Source organism: Rhinolophus ferrumequinum, chromosome 21 (genome assembly GCF_004115265.2).
Source record: "Rhinolophus ferrumequinum isolate MPI-CBG mRhiFer1 chromosome 21, mRhiFer1_v1.p, whole genome shotgun sequence".
Lineage (NCBI taxonomy): Eukaryota > Metazoa > Chordata > Mammalia > Chiroptera > Rhinolophidae > Rhinolophus > Rhinolophus ferrumequinum.
The window spans coordinates 19,403,521-19,421,691 of record NC_046304.1 but is presented as its reverse complement, the minus strand read 5'-3'; the positions used below and the strand labels follow the sequence as shown (position 1 = coordinate 19,421,691).

The 18,171-nt window shown below is 51.4% G+C and overlaps 1 protein-coding gene across 1 annotated transcript in view; it reads right to left on the bottom strand.

Moving 5' to 3' along the window:
* The window catches only part of NOS2 (nitric oxide synthase 2), a 31,057-nt gene extending 18,204 nt beyond the window's left edge, over positions 1-12,853 (bottom strand). The window contains exons 1-10 of the mRNA XM_033089054.1: positions 12,727-12,853; positions 9,787-9,871; positions 8,895-9,017; positions 7,707-7,855; positions 4,107-4,269; positions 3,213-3,304; positions 2,122-2,263; positions 1,889-2,028; positions 275-449; positions 80-181 (exon numbers count right to left, since the gene is read on the bottom strand). Coding sequence (XP_032944945.1) covers positions 80-181; positions 275-449; positions 1,889-2,028; positions 2,122-2,263; positions 3,213-3,304; positions 4,107-4,269; positions 7,707-7,855; positions 8,895-9,017; positions 9,787-9,871; positions 12,727-12,833 — 1,278 coding nt within the window. The 5' untranslated portion in view covers positions 12,834-12,853. The remainder of the gene's footprint in view (positions 1-79; positions 182-274; positions 450-1,888; positions 2,029-2,121; positions 2,264-3,212; positions 3,305-4,106; positions 4,270-7,706; positions 7,856-8,894; positions 9,018-9,786; positions 9,872-12,726) is intronic.
* Positions 12,854-18,171: the final 5,318 nt, after the last annotated feature.

Sequence of the window (18,171 nt, the reverse complement as noted above, 5' to 3'; positions counted from 1 at the left end):
AATCAAGTGTGGCAGGAGTGGCCGGACCGTATGACCTTCTAACCAGAAAGTCTTCGGACTCACCAAACCCTCGACGTACCTGGAAACTGTGGAGCACAGCCACATTGATCTCAATGACAGCCTGGTCTTTCCAGAGTGAGGCCAACTTGTGCGTTTCTAGGCCCATTCTCCTGCCCACTTCCTGCAGAGGCAAAAAAATGGGGGTGAATCGGTCCTTGGGACTCCACCCACAGGCCCACACCTCCAGCTGGCCCAGCTGGACAGTCCTTCTTACCTCCATGATGTTGTAGCGCTGGACGTCACAGAAGTCTCGGACCCCGATCTCTGTGCCCATGTACCAGCCATTGAAGGGGCACCCTGGGAACTCAAGGCCACCCACCTCGAGCAACATGTTCGACACGGCAGGTAGGGCGTACCACTTCAGCTCCAGCTCCCGGAACCACTCGTACCTGGCAGGGAGGTAGAGCCAGTGGCAATTGGGGACTTCACGTCTGTTCCCCCTCACTCCCCCTAAAAAAGCTTCAGAAAAAGAGTGAACCACGAGAACTCCTTTTCAAGTGGTCTCTAAGTTCATCCCACCTGAGAAGTGAATTGGATGCATTAGGTATCATTCAGTAATTATGCATGATTCACTCATCCTTTCATGCAAACATGTATTAAGCATCGAGCACATGATAGGCCTTGCTGAGAACCCAACATAACACAGTGGTTGAGTTCTCCTGTCACAAAGCCTGAGCTCAAGTTCTGCCTTACTGCTTACCAGCTGTGTGACCTGGGGATCTTATTTAGCCTCTCGTAGCCTCAGTATCCCCACCAACAACATAGAGATAATAGCATCAAATCTGTGGGATTATTGTGAAGATAGTAGTATCATTCATTTGTATATCCTTTTACTCCAGAAACATTTATAATTGAGCACCTACTACCGTGTTTCCCTGAAAATAAGACCGGGTCTTATATTAATTTTTGCTCCAAAAGACTCATTAGGGCTTATGTTCAGGGGATGTCATCCTGAAAAATCATGTTAGGGCTTATTTTCTGGTTAGGTCTTATTTTCCGGGAAACACAGTAGGTGACAGGCACCCTGCTAGGTGTTGGGGATGAACGAGAAAGGCAAGATCCCTATTCTCAAGGCGCTTACAGTCTACAGTGTAAACTCTAGATTATAAACAGGTGAATAATAAATAGGAAGGTAAAAACAAGATGATGTGGTAGACAGAGAGTGAAGGTATCTCAAGATTGAGTGTTCAGGAGAGGCTTCTCAGAGTGGGTGGCATTCAGGAACACTTCACTGACAAGAAGAAATGGACTCTGAAGGAAGAGCAAGGGAACAGCACATGCAAAGGCCCTGAGGTGGTATATTCAAGAGACAAAAGTTTGGTATATTCAAGGGACAAAAAAAAGAGCCCAGCTCATGCTTGCAACATAGTAAGTCATGATACACAGAGGTATTTCTGTAATTATGAGAGAGGGCCTGGGGCAAGGGCCGAACCAGAGGAGCCAGAAGTCACTGTAGCCCTATGCTTTCACCACAGTCAGGAGAGGGACAGCTAACAAGGCAAACGGGGCCTGGGCTGCTCAGTGAGAGAATCTCGGAGCCTTTCAAGGGTTCCTCTCCTGAGGTCACTGCTTCCCAAGCTCCTAGGGCACCATCTGAGCCTCTGCCTCCCCGTCACCATCAATATATTCTCATACATCTGAGGCCCAAGACACAAGTGCAGAGTTGCTGTACAAGGCAGGCCTTGAAAGCCAGCCCTTTGAGTATTACCTGCGGCTGGCTGGGCTTTGGGGGAGGTGCAGGGAGGGGCCTGAGGACAGAGGTCTCCCTTAGGAAAGGAGGGGGGCATGCATGTTAACTCACACCCTTAGCACCCGCAGCAATGCTTACTTGGGATGCTCCATGGTCACCTCGAGCACAAGGTCAGGTGGGATTTCAAAAAGCTCAGGGTCGTGGCCATCAGCCTGCAGGACCAGGGGCATCACATCAAAGCGTCCGTACTTGGGCTTCCAGCCCAGGTCAATGCACAGCTGGGGGCAAGACAGGCCCAGTGAGGCTGCTGACCCAGGCACCTTGACCCCTCTGGGCTCCACTCTGTCACCCACTGAGACTGGATCGGGTACCTGGGTGAACTCCACACAGGCAGGGTCCCCTCTGACGGTGCCGTCAGGCATCTGGTAGCCAGCATACCGGATAAGCTGAGAGTTCCAGACCCGGAAGTCATGCTTCCCATCGCTCCGCTGGGGGAACACAGTGATGGCCGACCTTCCCCAAGAAGAGGACAGTGCTGTTTACCACCTGGCTTCGTCAGGGGCTCCCAGGCATCCTCCACTGGTCCCCCTCCCACTCCTGTCTTCCCAATCCTCAGCCCTCTGCACCCAAGCTAACTGAACTCAACTCTTGCAGGTCCCCAACACGCCAAGCTCTCACTGGCCTCTGTGTCACCAGGCCCACTTCCTGACAGACCCTCTCCCTCCTTCTTCTCCCTCCAGCTCCAACCCTTCCTTCAAGACCAGCACAGGGACCGGCCCCTCCAGGGAGCCCTCCCCGTCCCTTGGGCAGGGTTAGCTGCCCCAGCCCCTGTCTTTGCTGCATATTTCTCTCCCTGCAGTTGAGCTAGTTGCGTACTGCCTAGTACAAGGCATAGGTTCACAGCAGGCTGGAGTGGCATCTTAGAGTCTTAGTCACCTCTGCTTCCCTGCCACCCCACCCCCATGCCTCGCCCTTTGTTGGGTCCCTATTGGCTGGGCACTGAGTGTCTGCTGAACAGAAAGATGGATAAATGATCAAGTGAGCTGTTCAGTCTTATGGAATCAGCCTTGATCTCTTCGGTTCCGGGGAAGGTGAGGCGGGAGATGGGTACTGACGAGCAGTGATGCTCCCACAAGAAAAACAACACACTGGAGCCGTTTACTGCAAAACTAACCTCTCAGCCCCTCTAAAAAGTGGGGAGCCCTAACCTTGCTTCTTCAAGATTCCTCCCATCCCCTGCACATGGTTCCCAGTCAGAAGGAAACCAAGGAAATGGGCTACTAAGAGGCGTGAAGCTTACGGAGGCTCTGCTCACTCTCCCTAAAGAAGCCTGAGTCTCTCTTCCCTTTCTCCCTGGTTTCCCCTTGAGCCAGAGATGCCGCCCCTAAACCCATCTGCATCTTTTGGCTAAGACACGGGAGGAGGATGGGCCGCACCACAGCCTCGGGAAAGGTTCCCCCACCTGATGTTTCCGTTGTTGGTGGCATAACGCAGGTGTCTACAGATATGCTCGAACATCTCCTGGGCAGTGGAACAGCTCCGGGCGTCGAAGACCTGCACACAGCAACCCCCAGACCACACCCATCAAGGACTGGGAGGGCACCGGGCTTGGGCTGATCAGAAGCTAAGTCACAAGGGACCAAGGGTGTGGCCCAGGTGCCCACCACCCAAACACCAAGCAGAGCATTGCATTCTCCTCTCCGCATGACATCTCCCACCTCATGGCTGCCGCGTCTATTCTTTCTCCTGCTCTCCTAAGGGAGCTTAGGAAACAGCCCTTGGAAGAACCTATCAAAACCCAAATCCCAAGAAAACTTGACTTTCAAGTATCACGAATCAGGAAAACCTCTGCCACAGGCTCATTTCTTTACAACATTCACACCAGGCCTCCAGCACATTTTATTAGAGCCGGAGTCAGCTTCACTGGCGTTTCTCATCAATTTCTCGGCCCAAATGCCTTCAATATTATCCAGCAATAAATGATGCCCCACTGGAAAGATGGCCTACGAGGCTGGGATAAAGAAAATGTTTTCTAGGAGCCAAGAAAGTCTAGGTTTGAATTCGCGGCACCAGGGTTTCAACAATAACAAGGTCGTTTGGTTTGATGTTGGCATTTAGTCTCCCAAATTTAACACACGAGAGAAAGATCAGCTAGAAAGGCCGGTGCTGAAATCGCATGCTAGACTTCTCACAGGGCCCCCATGTCATGTTCGGGGATGCGAAGAGAGAACCCAAGGCCCTGGCTTCAGTCTGGGGAGCCTTGGGCACAGCTCTGCGTGGCTGTTCAGGGCCAGCTGCTCAGGGCCTGCCCGCCCCACCCCAGCTTCCTCTTCCACTTGGGGCTAAGGAAATCCACCTGTAGGTTGGACCACTGGATCCTCCCAATGCAGCGGGGGGCGTTGCGCCAGGCCTGTTTGGTGGCGAAGATGAGCTCATCTCCCGTCAGCTGGTAGGTTCCTGTTGTTTCTATCTCCTTTGTTACCGCTTCCACCCTGGCCAGATGTTCCTCTATTTTTGCCCTGGGGGACAGGAAGACATCAGGAAGATCAACAATGAGATGGCCTTACATAGGGATTAATTCAGTCCACAGAAGCAGGAAATGAACCGGGACACCAAGCGGGCAAGATGTCTCTCGTGGAGACTGTCCCCCCCAGGACGGCTTCCTGGGTGTGTGTCCCAGGCCCCGAGCTTAGAAGGGCCGCATGCTTGATTTCATGGTCTGCTGTCACCGTCTTGAAATTTGTCACCACTTTTGAACAGGGAACCCACGTGTTTGTTTGTACACTGGGTCCTGCACGTTACGTAGCTGGTCCCAATCCCTTCAGCACCCTTGTTGTTTCTAGGCAGTTTTTCTCTAATCACGTCCAGCTCAGCTTGGCGAGCAGGGAGTGCAATCCTCAAACACATGCAAGACCCAGAGGAACACGCATCACGCCACTGCCACGTCCTGCATCCCGGCCAGGGGAGCAGCCATCCGCCTCCCATGGTTAAGACATGAGCCAGTCCCTCCCACAGCCGCTCCTGTGTACAGAGTACTCGCTGGGAGCCAGGGACTGGGGGAAGCCCATTCACAGCCAGGGTCTCACTGAGTCCGGGAGGGAGGCGCTTTTGTGTCCATTTTATAGTCCAATGTCACAAGGGCCCAGGAGGTTAAGTACCCGCATAGAACATAAGTGTGATAAAGAGCAAAGTCATGACTCAGACTTAGGTTGCCTGACGCCAAATGCAGGCTCTTACCCTTCCACCTTCCACCTTCCACCCTACGGGGAATTGCAAGCCCAGAGATGCCAAGGACCTGCCCACACTTTCCTGGACAGGCCTGCATAGGGACTGGGTCTCAGGACTCAGCCTGCAAAGCCCCAGGGCCTGCTCAGGGAGGAGCCCTCCCCAACACAGTCCCACAGCACAGGCCCTCTGCAGCGTGGTTTTTCTCAACTTCTGCACTACTCCGTCAGCGATCTCATATGAGACTTCTACACTGGCTTCTCCTCTCCTCTCCCAGACTTCAAAAATATCCCCCAGGGAGGGAGGGATTCAGTCAGAAAGGCTTTCACACACACACACACACACACACACACACACACACACACACACACAGCAACCTTGAGATTTCCAGTCAGCACCAAAGATGTTTAAAATGGCAATAAACAAAAATATTTAAGGAATGAACTCCTGATTAAGGAGAGTGGACAACTCAGAACAAAATGGCCTTTCTGTGGATGAAGAGTGTCTCAACGACTCTTCCTTGATTAAAGAAAAAAGCTCAAAGACAAAACACTTGGCGCTATTTATCTTCAAGGATACTCCTGGCTTCAGGACCTGCTGGGTGAAGGTTGAGGTTGCCCCACCACAGGAAGCCCTACCCGCCCCCCCAAAGCTTCTAGCAACACTCCCCGCTGTATCCAAGCATGAAAACAGTCACGATCCCCAGGACACTGATGTCTTGAGCGTACCTGGCAGTGTTACCAGGTGACTACATAAAAAGGGATTCTTTTTTTACATTTTCACCCAATTCCTTTAGAGTTTTATATTTTACCACGGTTTTCATATAGTCACACTTCTGAGGCACTAAAAATGCTATGATACCTATTCGTTCTGGAAAAAAAAAAAAAAAAAGCCAGTGACTTTTGGCTCCCTCAAATGGGATTTGAACAGAACATTGAGCAAGTTACAATTTCTCACTATACCATCCTTCCTTCATGAAAGACGGAACCCACCCAGCGGTCCATGCCTTTGGCTGCTAGTGTAATTGTGGGGATGGACTCTCCCATCTTGAGGGTCCCAGGTATGGACTTGTGACTGTGAAAAATGGAACCTGCCTCAATGAGAAGCAAATGGGTTTGAACAGCCACCGAGAGCAGCCTTGGAGCCTCCCCGGGCTCCTACCCACCCAGCTGCCTTCCAAACACCAGCGGGACCTCTGGGGTCCAGCATGGAGTCGGAATCTTCACGATCAAAGAGCTGGACGCTAGAACATTGAGGTTAAAAGCAGGGGCTCCAGCGCCAAACTGCCTGGGTTCAAATTCCAGCTCTGGAACTTCAGAACGTGTGACTGTGAGCAAGTTACATCTCCTCCATGCATTCAGTTTGCTTGTCTGTAAAATGGGGAGAACAACAATGGAAGCAATCTTCCAGAGTGGTGGTGAGCATTCTTTACAAGGTACTTCCACAAGGGCCAGAACATCCTTCGTGCTCAGTAAACGTTAGCATCGATATAGTGGCCCAGTGAAGCCCATCGAGAAAATTCCTGGACCCTGAAAGGCTCATTAGTCAACAAGTAAGCTGAACGCCCGAGGACCTTGAACTGCCCAGTCACAAAGCACTTCTGTAGAGGTTCTAGTTGCACAGCACACACGGCAGGCAATCCCCTGCTGTGACCAGGGTTCTCAATCCGACTGTACATTAGAATTTCCCGGGTAGCTTTTAAAGAACATGGGTGTCTGCTGCCTCCCCTTCCTGAGACCCTGACGCTCTTGGCCGAGGGCACCCTGGCATTAATATCTTGCCAGGTCCTCAGGCGACTCTACAGTGCAGCCGTGGTTGAGGATCACTGGCCCTGGAAGATAAGGGGCTCTTTCATAGACTCAAGGTCCCTCTCAGCTCAGACATTGTAGGGTCACAGGAGAGGGAACGTGGTATCACCAGGAACCACTCTCCACCACGGGGGGGTCCCAGATGCACTTCCGTGGCTCTCTTCATGTGGCAAAGTGCCACGTGGGGCCACACTCCCTCCCCAGCCCACAAATCAGCAAATCCATGCCCTTGGCCATTCTGTCTTACAATCCCTTTGTGCATTTTTATTTTAAAATTTTAAAGGGGCCTAAATTTAAAGTCCTATATTTTATGATACCCAGGAATAGAGAACCCAACACAGTTCAGTGCAAAGAGCACACAACCTGCCTTCTCCACGTCTGGTGGCCTAAATTCTAGCTGGGACGGGGTGACCTCAGGTATGTCCCTGGACTTCCCTGTTCACACCTAGCGGAGGAGGGCTTGGGTCGGTGGTCTCAAAGGTACTACCTGTCACAAACATTTCGTAATGAAAAAAGGTGTACATCAAGGTGACTTTGTGGCAGGACACTGATCTAAACTTATTTAATCCTCCCAACAATCTTATGAACCAGGTTGTATCATCACCTCCGCCCCTCCCTTTTCCAGTTGAGGTATCGAGAGGGTAAACAGATTTCCCAAGGATACAGGACTGGTTCCTGGGGAAGCCAGGATTCAAACTCAGTCACACTCCCGACCCACACTTTTAATCACTCTTGCTCTGCCTCTTTGTCTTAGGATTATGAAAATCTAGTCCTGGGTCTTTTTCCTTGAAGAACTATGCTTTCGCCCTGGATCCACTGCAAACCTGGGAAGGATAAAGGTCTGGGGTCAGAGGGAAATGGCCGGAGACAGGAGAGCTCCCAGGAAGGGGGAGACAGCAGATCCTGCAAGAAGCAAGCCTTACTCTTTGAAGGAGTTGTAATACTGGTTGACAAATTCGATAGCTTGAGGTAGAAGCTCGTCTGGGGGAGTAGGCTTATCCCTGGGTCCTCTGGTCAAACTTTTGGGGTTCATGATGGCTCCCAAGCAACACTTGGACTTGCAAGCGAGATCCTGGAAAGAGAGGCGGGTGGTGAGGCGGGCTGCGTGGCCCCGCAGACAGCTGTTGGTGCCATCCTCTTCCAGGGCTGGCTCTCCTGGCCACCTTCCTTTCACTCTGGCTGCTCCAGCTCCCTGCCAGTCCTCTCGACCCCTGTGGCACCTCCTCCTTAGGGTGTACCAGGCTTTCTCCTCACCCAGATCTCCTTTCCTCTACTGGCTGCACCCCAGTGGGTGTGACCCCTGGCTGCTCCCCACCGCCCAGGCTCACTCTCTGGTCCTATTCCCAGCCGGCCCCAGACCCAGAGCAAAGTGAACAACAGCTCAATCCTTGGAAACAGCTCAACTACCTTCTCATCTAAAGAGGCGGACGTGGCTCCGGGGGACACACTATTGGTGTTCAGCCAAACTTAATTCAACTGAGAAGGTGCAGATCCCAAAGTCAGAGGATGGTGCAGAAAAAGTACTGGAAGGAGGTACACCCACACGTTAACTGTGGTCATTTCTGGAAACTGTGGGAAATCATTCTGTTTTCATGGTCTTGAAATTTTCCATTCTTTCCCACTGAGATGCATTAGCTAGAGGGCATTCTCAAGTTAGAATGAGAAACTTAGAAGCTAGGAAGGAGCCTTAAAGGACACTTCGTCCAACTACTCATTGGATGCTTGAACCCCTCTCCAACCTCTCTATCCAAAAGCACTTGAATCCTTCTAGTGACAGAGAGCTCACTACTACCTGTTGATATAGTTCAATTCAGTTCTGCCTGATACTATGTTGAAATCTGTCTTTCTAGGAAAGAATGGATTTGTTCCTGTAACTGTTTAGCTCACCTCTGGATTATCCATTATCCGTGAGGGGGGTTCTCAAGGAGCTGGCATCATGTATTTCCTGCTGTTATTTATGAGGAACACAAGTCTCTGTGCCCAGCACCCTTTCCCCAAGCTGATGACTAATTGCTTTGCCCAGGGGGATAGCTATGCGATCCGCTAAGGACCCTGATGGCTTCACTGGCTTGGGACAAAGGTGGTTCTCCATGAAGCCCCAGACTTCTCACCCCTTTGGCCTTGTGGTGAAGTGTGTCTTGGAAAGTCATCCCATTGCCCCAGTTTTTGATCCTCACGTGCCGTGGACAGGTCGATGGGGGAGCATCCAGCTTAACCAAGGGGTCTGGAGACTTCTAAGAGGGAAAAAAAAACAGGGATTTCCAAATGCCTCCAACCCAAGGACCCTACCGGTCTCTCCTGGACCCCTGGGCCCTGCTCTGGCTTTGGGTGGGGTGGGGAGTTGTGGGTGTCGGTCCGTGTCCCTCCTCCTTTCCCAGCAGCCTGGCCACCTGGGCCAGTGCCTGCTAAGAGCTCCAGGTGCCTGGGGCACTGGCCAGGTTTCTCTCCTCACCCAAGACCCTGCCAAATGCTCCCTCAGAGGAATTGCAACAGGAGGGACTAAGGTGAGATGCGAGGGAGACGACGGTCACAACCAATACTGCTGAGAACAAAAATCAGGACAAGGAAGAACGTGGCACTGCCGTCCACAGGGGCGTTTAAGAATGCGAAAACCATCTTTGCTCCCACCTCCCACCCACTTCTCTGCCTACTTCTCTGGAGAGGTCCAAAGCACTTAGAGAAGAAGGAACCAGTGGAATAAAGGCTGGGAGCTGGGACCGTCTGAGATTAGTTTGGAGTGTACCACCCCTGGCTCCATGAATGGTCTCCTCACCCAGGCCTGCCAGCCCACACAGCCAAGTCATTCAGGTGCCAGGGCACCTTGGAGGCCACCAGTCCTGATCACCGTGGATCATCCTGCTCTCTCACAGCCCTTCCTTGTCCCCACCTGTTCCCCCTGGGTCTCCACTCACTGCCCAGAACCTAGCTTCCACCAGGCTGCTCAGCCTGCATCTGCCTGGGCAAAGGAGGATGGGGCTTCCCACTCCCGTGTGACTCACTGACCTTTGCCATCCCCGTGAGGGGCTGGGGGGACTCATCCTGGTGCTTGCTGAGGCTGTGACACTTGGGGTCATCCTGTGTCACTGGCCTGTGAAAGGAAACAGCTATCATGAGATGGAGTATCTGAGGGCAGAGAGGAGGCTCAGAGTCCCTCCTGCCAGCTTGTCTTTTGATGGATCGGGAAACTGAGGTCCAGAGGGTGGGAGTGAATGGCTCATGGTTTCCAGTCAAGGAGGACGTGTGTATATGGCAGGGGAGGCAGTCAGTCAGACTCAGTCTCCTCAATCACCACCCTCCTGGTCCTTTTCTTCTCTTGCCTTCCCTCTATAAAGCCAAAAAGACATGAAGGGAGCTGAACCAAAGCTGGTGGTCCAAAGGACAACCCACAAAAGTTCTGGGAAGATGCCCCCCTCAAAAGCCAACACAAATGTGGGTGAACAGAGAATAGCTCTTCCCAGGCCAGCAACACTGCTGAGCACCCACTCATCTTGGGGGGGTAGAGGTGGGAGGAGACGGGGCTTAAGTTTTTTTATTTAAAGCATTTGATTTGTCTTGGTTTATTTATTTATTCCAAATTCTTATTATGGAAAATGTTAACCGTACACAAGTACCGATAATAGAGTCATAAACCTCCATGGGCTCTTCACCCAAATTCAATCCAATCAACAATTATCTACCCCTGGCCAGTCTTGTTTCAACTCTACTCTCCCAGCTCAGCCATCCGTTTAAAGCAAGTCTGAGATGCTCTGTCATCCAAAAATATCTCCGTATTTCTGGAAGATAAAGACTCTTTTCTAAAAAAACATATTGGTTATATTTATTTTAAAACAACAGACTGAAAGAACTTTGCCTGTCCTTCGGAGAGGAAAAAAGTCCTCATAGTCTGAAGTCGGAAACCATTCGTTCTGGTTTGAGATTTCAGGTTCGCTCTCCTGGCAAATGCTTACAGAGAACAGAAGGCATGTGGTTCCTCTGGTCGCATATGCACGAGCACCCTTCCAAGAGTCACACCCCACACATGCCTCCTTCTGGGGCGAATCACACTTCCAGGGGCACTTCAGTAAAGCTTGTTGTGTTTCATGCTGTTTGCAGTATTTTCTGGGGTGTGCATGCACGTGTGCACACACCCAAAGGGAAGCGGGGGTTCAAGGGGAAGGGTCTCTCATTTTCCACTTTATACATACCTGCATTGTTGGAATATGATGAATGAGCATGTACTGGTTTTATTATTGGAAAAAGCAATGCCCATATATTTATATTGACATTATGTAATTTTCCACAGACATTACATACTAGTAGCATTGTATGATTTATAACTATAAAGAGATAGCGTCCCTTTAAGAACACACATATGTATCAGAAAGCAACTTCTGACTCAAGTGATCCAGCAGCCCTGGACAGTGGCCTCCACGTGACCAGCTTTCATCACCCCTCTGACTGCTGTGCCCACCAGAAAAAAAGCCAATAGAGGGTAATCTGGATATTCAGAACAGGGAAGCCATGGCTGAATAGTCATCAGGGGGATGCTTAAATAGGAAACGTTTTGTGACTGGGGTCCTCAGTGAGAATGCTTACTGCCCTTGTCATTTCTTTGCCATCATCCCTCAGCCACCCCCCCCCAACCCTGCTTGGTGTTGCTTCCTTTCATTTACTTCTGGCCATAGAACTGGAGAATTTGAAGAGCTTACTGGTGCACAGAAACGATTAGATTGAGAAGAAATGTCTTTGTACACCTGACATAACGATTGTCCCCAAATAGTAAAAAGCTACCTGAAAAGCCACTGTACAGATGGACCATAATGAGCCTGCGAACCCATTGCCTGTGCCTGGTTATTTAGGTTGTGTCCAGTTTCTCCACTATTATAAACAAGGCCTCAAACGGTACACATGGTCTGATTCTCTCTCTCTCTCTCTCTCTCTCTCTCTCTCTCTCTCTCTGTCTCTCTCTCTCTCTCTCCAAGCATAGAAAAACCCGGTAAATGTTAACAATGACTAGCATTACGCAATGAAAGCACGGGTGATTTGAATTTTACTTTGCACGTGTCTGCATTTTCCAAATTTTTACAGTGACCATGACTTCCTTTCATAATTGGGAAAATTTTTTTAAATTTGAAAATGAATAAACAAAGCTATGCACTGTTCCCTTCCTCTCCCAGTGAGTAGAGCTCTTTGGGTTACGTGCTGGGGGACAGGGTGACCAGAAGCCAGGTGAGCATAGTAAGGGTCTGGATACTTATTGCCAAATTATTGCATTGTCTATCCAGACACTCGGGCCGTTTGGCTAAACCCACAGCTGTGCCAGGTTCTGCTTGGTCCTTCATGGGGACACAGGCCCTACTTAAGGACCTGTCATCAAGAGGAATGCTGGAGTGTGGTGCTTGCTTAGACCCAGGACCATCCACAAGCCCTTGAGTGACACTGGCGACACTGAGGTCAGAGCGGCAGTCGGTGGCTTGTTTGGGGACTGACCTGGGGTCCTGACTTCCCTGAAGTTCCCACTCCTCCCCACCCGCCCACCTCTCCATACACCAAGGGCGTGGAGCACGGAGTCGCTCTGGGGACTGGACCTTATTTGTAAGACAAGAAACTCGGTGCTCCCTTAACCATATCTGTCCTAAACGGTGTAGCAGCCCCCGTGCTGAAAACTCTAGAAAGCTCCCAAGGGCTGAAACATGGACAATTCCTATTGCAGCCTGCACAGCCCCCTCTCGTGGGTGCACGTGGGTCTTCGTGGCTACTTAATTGCAACCTCGTAGGTGTTCTAACCGAGAAAAACACTAAGTAAATCCTCATCGGAATCCTACAGAGCGAAAATTCCAACCCTCATATGTTCTCGGACGACCGAGGCTCAGAGGGGGTGAGTGCCACGTCGGGTTGGAGCCCGGTCCCCGCGCGGAGCCGCCCGCCTCCCTCCCAGGGCAGACCCCGGCCCGGCGGGAGTACCTGGCTCGGCGGGGGCCGCAGGAGGGCTGCGGCCGCAGGATTCTACGGAGGAGCCGGCAAAGCCGGGGCCGGGCGGACTCGCACGCGGCGCCCAGCCCCTCGCGCATGGCCCCCGCGCGGGCGCAGCTCGGAGGGCGCCAAGCTCTGCTCCCAGCCGGCTGCTTTATAGCGGCGGGAGACCTCAGCCCCCGCCCCGGGGCGGAGCGAGTCGGAAAAGCTGCCTGGACTCAGCTTCACCCACGCCTGGCCGGGGGCCAGAGTGTTGTTGTCCCAGGTCCCCCATCCCCAGTGGCCCACAGCGGGCACACACAGGCAAGTCTGTCTTTCGGATACCGCTGGACTTTCTCTGGGCTAAGACCCCGAGGCCAGCACGGCTGCACTTGGATTGGTTGTTCCCCATGAAAGAACACTAATGACCATAGCAGTCACTCCCACTGTACGGCTCTTTACGGTGCACAAAGCAAACTTTCCTGTCTGTTACTCCATCTACCCGCTGCGAAATCCAGTCGAAATTGCCAGAAGGCAATTCTGTATTGTTATCTCCAGTTTACTGAGAAGGAAGGGAGGTCCCAGCACGTTAACAATCTAGCCCAAGGCCACACGGCAGCCCCAGGGCCACAGTTCCAGCTCTCTCACCTCACAGGGCTGCCCCGGGCAGCGCTGTTTCTCTTCTGCAAGTTCAGTGTGACTCAAGCCGAGAAGCCAAAGAAAGCGCAGGGCTGGGGCTGCCTTTTAGTCTGAGGCACCAGGGATGGGCAGTTGCACTAGGAGCCCCCTTAAGTCTCTGCCAGGCTCCTGGTCCTTGCTACCTGGAAGGCGTAGGGCCTCCTGACTTGGCTCCATCTGGGCGTCGCTCCTACACTGGGAGCAGGATACGTCCTAGGGTCCAGACAGACAGGGCAGCAGCCCTCCACTTCAGAGTATACGGAGCCCTCCTGGACATAGCCCAGCGTATTTAATCCCAACCCAGATTAAAGCAGAATAAACGAGCAGAGCGTCCATATTTATTCTGAGCCAGCTGCAACCCAACTTGACTTTGTTCCAAATTCCACATAGCTTCACCTAGATGTTCCCAACATTTGCCTTTGTCTCTACAACACACACACACACACACACACACACACACACACTATGTTCACTACCTAATCATTTGTTTACATAAAATACAGAATCATTAGTCGTATATAATAGGTTCTGGGTCTTATTACACCTGAATGGATTTGAAAATTACTTTCTAAAATCAAAATATATTAATTGGTTCCCATCGCTTTCAGGATAAAATCCCCTTTGCACTGCTGCTTCCTCTTCCAGTTACATTCCCCCCCTACTCCCGCCCCCACTGTAGGTTGCAGCACAGCTGGGCCTACCTCCTCCCAAAAGCTTTCTCCTACCCTACTCCTCCCCCACATTACAGCCAGGCCAGGCACCGGCCCCCCCCCCCTCCCCGCCCCGCAGTAACCCCAGAAGAGCTCCTAGTGCCCCTGCATTCTCCTGTAACCTCCTGTCTAGCTCTCTATCTTACCCCAATTTACAGAGCCTTTTAATACCCCATTCTCCCCTCAAACCAATGAGGAAGGCACCATGTTCCCCATTCCCTCCCTGACAGCAGGAACTGGGTCTCTTTTCTCTGTCCCTTTCCCAGCCCGGCACATAGCAGGGCCTCAAAGAGAGCCCTTAGAGGGTAGAGGTTATGAGTTTGAACTTGGTTCAAACCTCAGCTCCACCACTTTCCAGCTACTGACCTTGAGTAAGTCACTCAACCTTGTAAAATAAGGATAATAAGACTTTCTGCCTCATTACTCACTGATACAGTAAAAAGGACTTTATAAACACTTATTTTTAGCTGTTGTGTATGCAAATAATAAATAGCGCAGTTTACTGTTTACTTAATTAACACACAGAAGGGATTCATTGACATCTCCACGACCCCCAGCACAGTGCCAGATGAGTCGTAGCCCTCCACAAATAATTTTTAATGGACTGGAACATGTCCAGAACCAAAAGTGTGGCAGCTCAGCTTAGTGGTTATAAGCCAAACTGCCAGGTTTGACCCCTGGCTCTGTCATTTGGTAAATGTGAGGTCTTAAAAGTTACTTAAACTTTCTAGGCTTCAATGTCCTCCTCGCTACCATACGATAACAAAAGTTCCTTCCTCATGGATTGTGGGGAGGGGTAAATGAATTAATGTGTGATATTTTCTCCATCACTTCTAATGTCTGACTTGAGCACTTCCAGCAGCCCACCCAAGCTTAAAAAGACTTCAGGTCAACCTACAGCTTAGGACCCCGCCTGGGGTCTGAGCTCAGGTCTCCTGAATGGCCCCAAAACATAAGTGTTATTAGAAGGTATGGAGGTATGGGATTCAGGGATAAAGGCTGTAGGCTACACTATAGGGGTTAGAGGAGGCTCTTGAAAGATAGGGCATGGATTCGGTCTGAATGAGTGGAGGGAGGAATGTGCTGTGTACAGGCGATGGGAAACTGAGGAAGGCTGGGCTGGCCAGGTGGGACGGGCTCTCTGTCTGGGAGGCCTGATCACGCAGAACCCTGCCGGCAAGCCGCAGCCTGCTGAGAGGCAATCGGGAGCCACTGCAGACTCTGGAGCAAAAGCATGGCCTGCTAGAAGTCGAGCTGGAGTGAGAGGGGTCAGAGCCGGTATTGGGGGCTGCAGCTGGGGAGGCTGGTTGGCAGGGGCTGCAGCCATGAGGTGAACAGAAGGAAAGGATGGGTGACTTGGTGACCAAGAAGAGTCAAAGCAGATTCCTGAGGTTCAGGACTTCCCTAGATAAAACCACTGGCAATCTGAGGAGCCAGGAGGACATCTGGAGGCTATCCAACCCTGTGTTCTCATCCTTTGGTCTCTTGGCCACCTCGGCCACCATAGCCCAGGCTGCCAGGTTTCAAATATTCTCTCGTCTAAGTCAACCCACACATCATACCGGACTGTCTTGCTTACGAATTTACAATAGCTCCCCACTGTCAACCACAGCAAGTCCCGATCGCTACTGTGCATTCAAGCCCTTCGTGCTCTGGCCTCACCTCCTCTATTGCAGACCCCCACCCCCACCGCAGGCCCAAGCACAGTCATGCTTGCTTCTGTCTCTGAGTCTTTGCCCACCCTGCCGCCCTTTCCTGGGAAGCCTTCCCTACTTCTCTTCACCTCCCCACATTCTATCCACTCTTCCAAGCCCACCCTAAGCCCCCTTAGAGGGGACTCTGTTTAATGTTGCTCAACTTTGTCCTAGCTGCCAACAGCAATAACAGTGATGAGAACGGCAACACATGCCATTTATTGAGCACTTACTGTCTGCCAGGCACAGTGCTAAGTTGTTTATATGTGAAAATGTATTCAGTTCTTACCACCACCCCAGAAAATAGGCGTTACTGCCCCCTTCTCACAGATGAGAAAACTGAGGCTCAGAGGCTAGGGGACTTGCCAAAAGCCACAGAGCTATTAAGAGGCAAAGTCACCTGCTCCTTCCCAAGCCCATGCCCTTAACCCTGCTGCTTTTCCGCCGCATCCCAAGTACACTCAGGGTTGCCATGCTGCCTACCTCCAGGGGGCGCCCTGCCCACTGTAGTACATGGGAAATGTCTGCGCTGTGGGAGTGTGAGGCTGCCCAGCGTGGACTGAGGCTTTGGTTTGATTCATGCTTTCATGTTACTGCAGATTGACTTGTCTTTCACTTGAGCAAGTCTCAACCTCCAGTTCAAGGCGATGACCTTTTCTAGCTGGTTCCGGAAGCCTGTCCACTGACTGACTGGGGGGCTGATGATTCTCTCAGTTCTGCCTCAAGCTTACTTCTCCTATAAGCAAGTGGGCTGTGTGTGTGTGTGTGTGTGTGTGTGTGTGTGTGTGTTTTCAAATTCCAACCCTGTAAATACCAGTCATATGACCTGAGGGAAGTCATTCTCCTCTTAGAGCTTCTATTTCCTCATCTGAAAAATGAGACAATAACTCGTATGTCACAGAGTCACTGTGGATGATCAGCTGATAGGCTGTACATGTAAAGTGCCGTGTAGAGCCCTGGCACAGAGCGGGTGCTTGGTAAACTATAATAAACCCTCCCATTGGTTGAGCGCCCCCTATGTACGGGCACACCGCTAAGTGCTTTACCACACACCCGCATTTCGTCCTCAACAAGCCATGGTGTCCCCATGCTGCAGATGAGAACAGCTGAGGCTCAGAGATGTAAACTTGCCAGTGAGCGCAGCGAGTGCAGCACAGCAAGGGGCTTAGCTACAGTGTGTCTAACACCCCAATACCCTTCACCAGGTTGATTACCAAAATATCTAACAACTGGCGAGGCCTACACACGGGTGAATCAGAGCAGATATCGGCCACCCCACTTCTAACCACTGGGCTCTACCCCCTCCCATACTCAAGTCAGGATGCCATATTCCCTTCCCATATGCTTCCTCCAGAGATCCCAAGCTGTGCCCCATGCACCTTCCTTCGTCACATAGTGCCAAGTGCAATGAGGTGCACCACACACAGAGGCTGCATCAAATTCCAACGGGGACATCCAAGAAGCAAGAAGTAAGGTGAGAAGCCGGGAGCAGAGAAAGGAATTGTGAGTTGGTGGCAGAGGTAGGCGTGGTGCCTCTGGGGCTGGGGTGGGGTGGGGTGGGGTGGGATATGGAAGCAGAGAAGAGGCGGTGGCAGGGGAAGCTTACCTGGAGAGAACCTGGATGGCTTTCCCCACGTTGTTGTTGATGTCGAGTTCTTTCGTCACCTCATACCGGTGTGATCTGGCCTTGAACAGAAACTTCCAGGGACAGGCCATCTCTGTGGCTTTCCCAAAGCACGTCACTTCTCTGGACTTAAACTCACACGTTCTTCACGGTGGGGCTGAAGAAAGATGAGGAGATGGTGATGGAAGGCTGACGGAAGAGTGTACAGAACGGGGCCTTCTCAATATGGTCAGTTTACTCAAGGAGCATACCAAAGCTGACTAACATAAATCTCGAACAGCCACTTCATCAATCAACGCTTCGCAACCTCTGGTCCTATTTTGGGGTTGGCTTTGGGAATCCTATGGACATAAGACTTTAATTCTACAAAGCCACTGAACAATCTAAAGGAAAAACACTGGACCATAGCTCAACAGGGACACAGCACATAACCCTGTGAACTTCCTTGATAGGACCTGCCAGCCCACCTGACCCCGGCAAACAAGCTTCATCGCTGGCTGGCCCGAGGCGAGGTGGGCAGAAGCCTGCTCATCACTGAAACGTGGTTGCTTTTGCCTGGACCTGCAAGATCTTTCCCAGCAGCTCTAATTAGCAGCTGTTGTGTTATGGCTGTCATTGGGGAAAGCGCTCAAAGTGGAGCTGCCGTTCTTTGAAGATTTTGCAGGTGTTGTCAGTGTTATCTTTTTTATCACTTGGGAGAGAAACAATTATTTGTGGGGGAAAAAAAATGCACTCATGTCTCAATATTTGA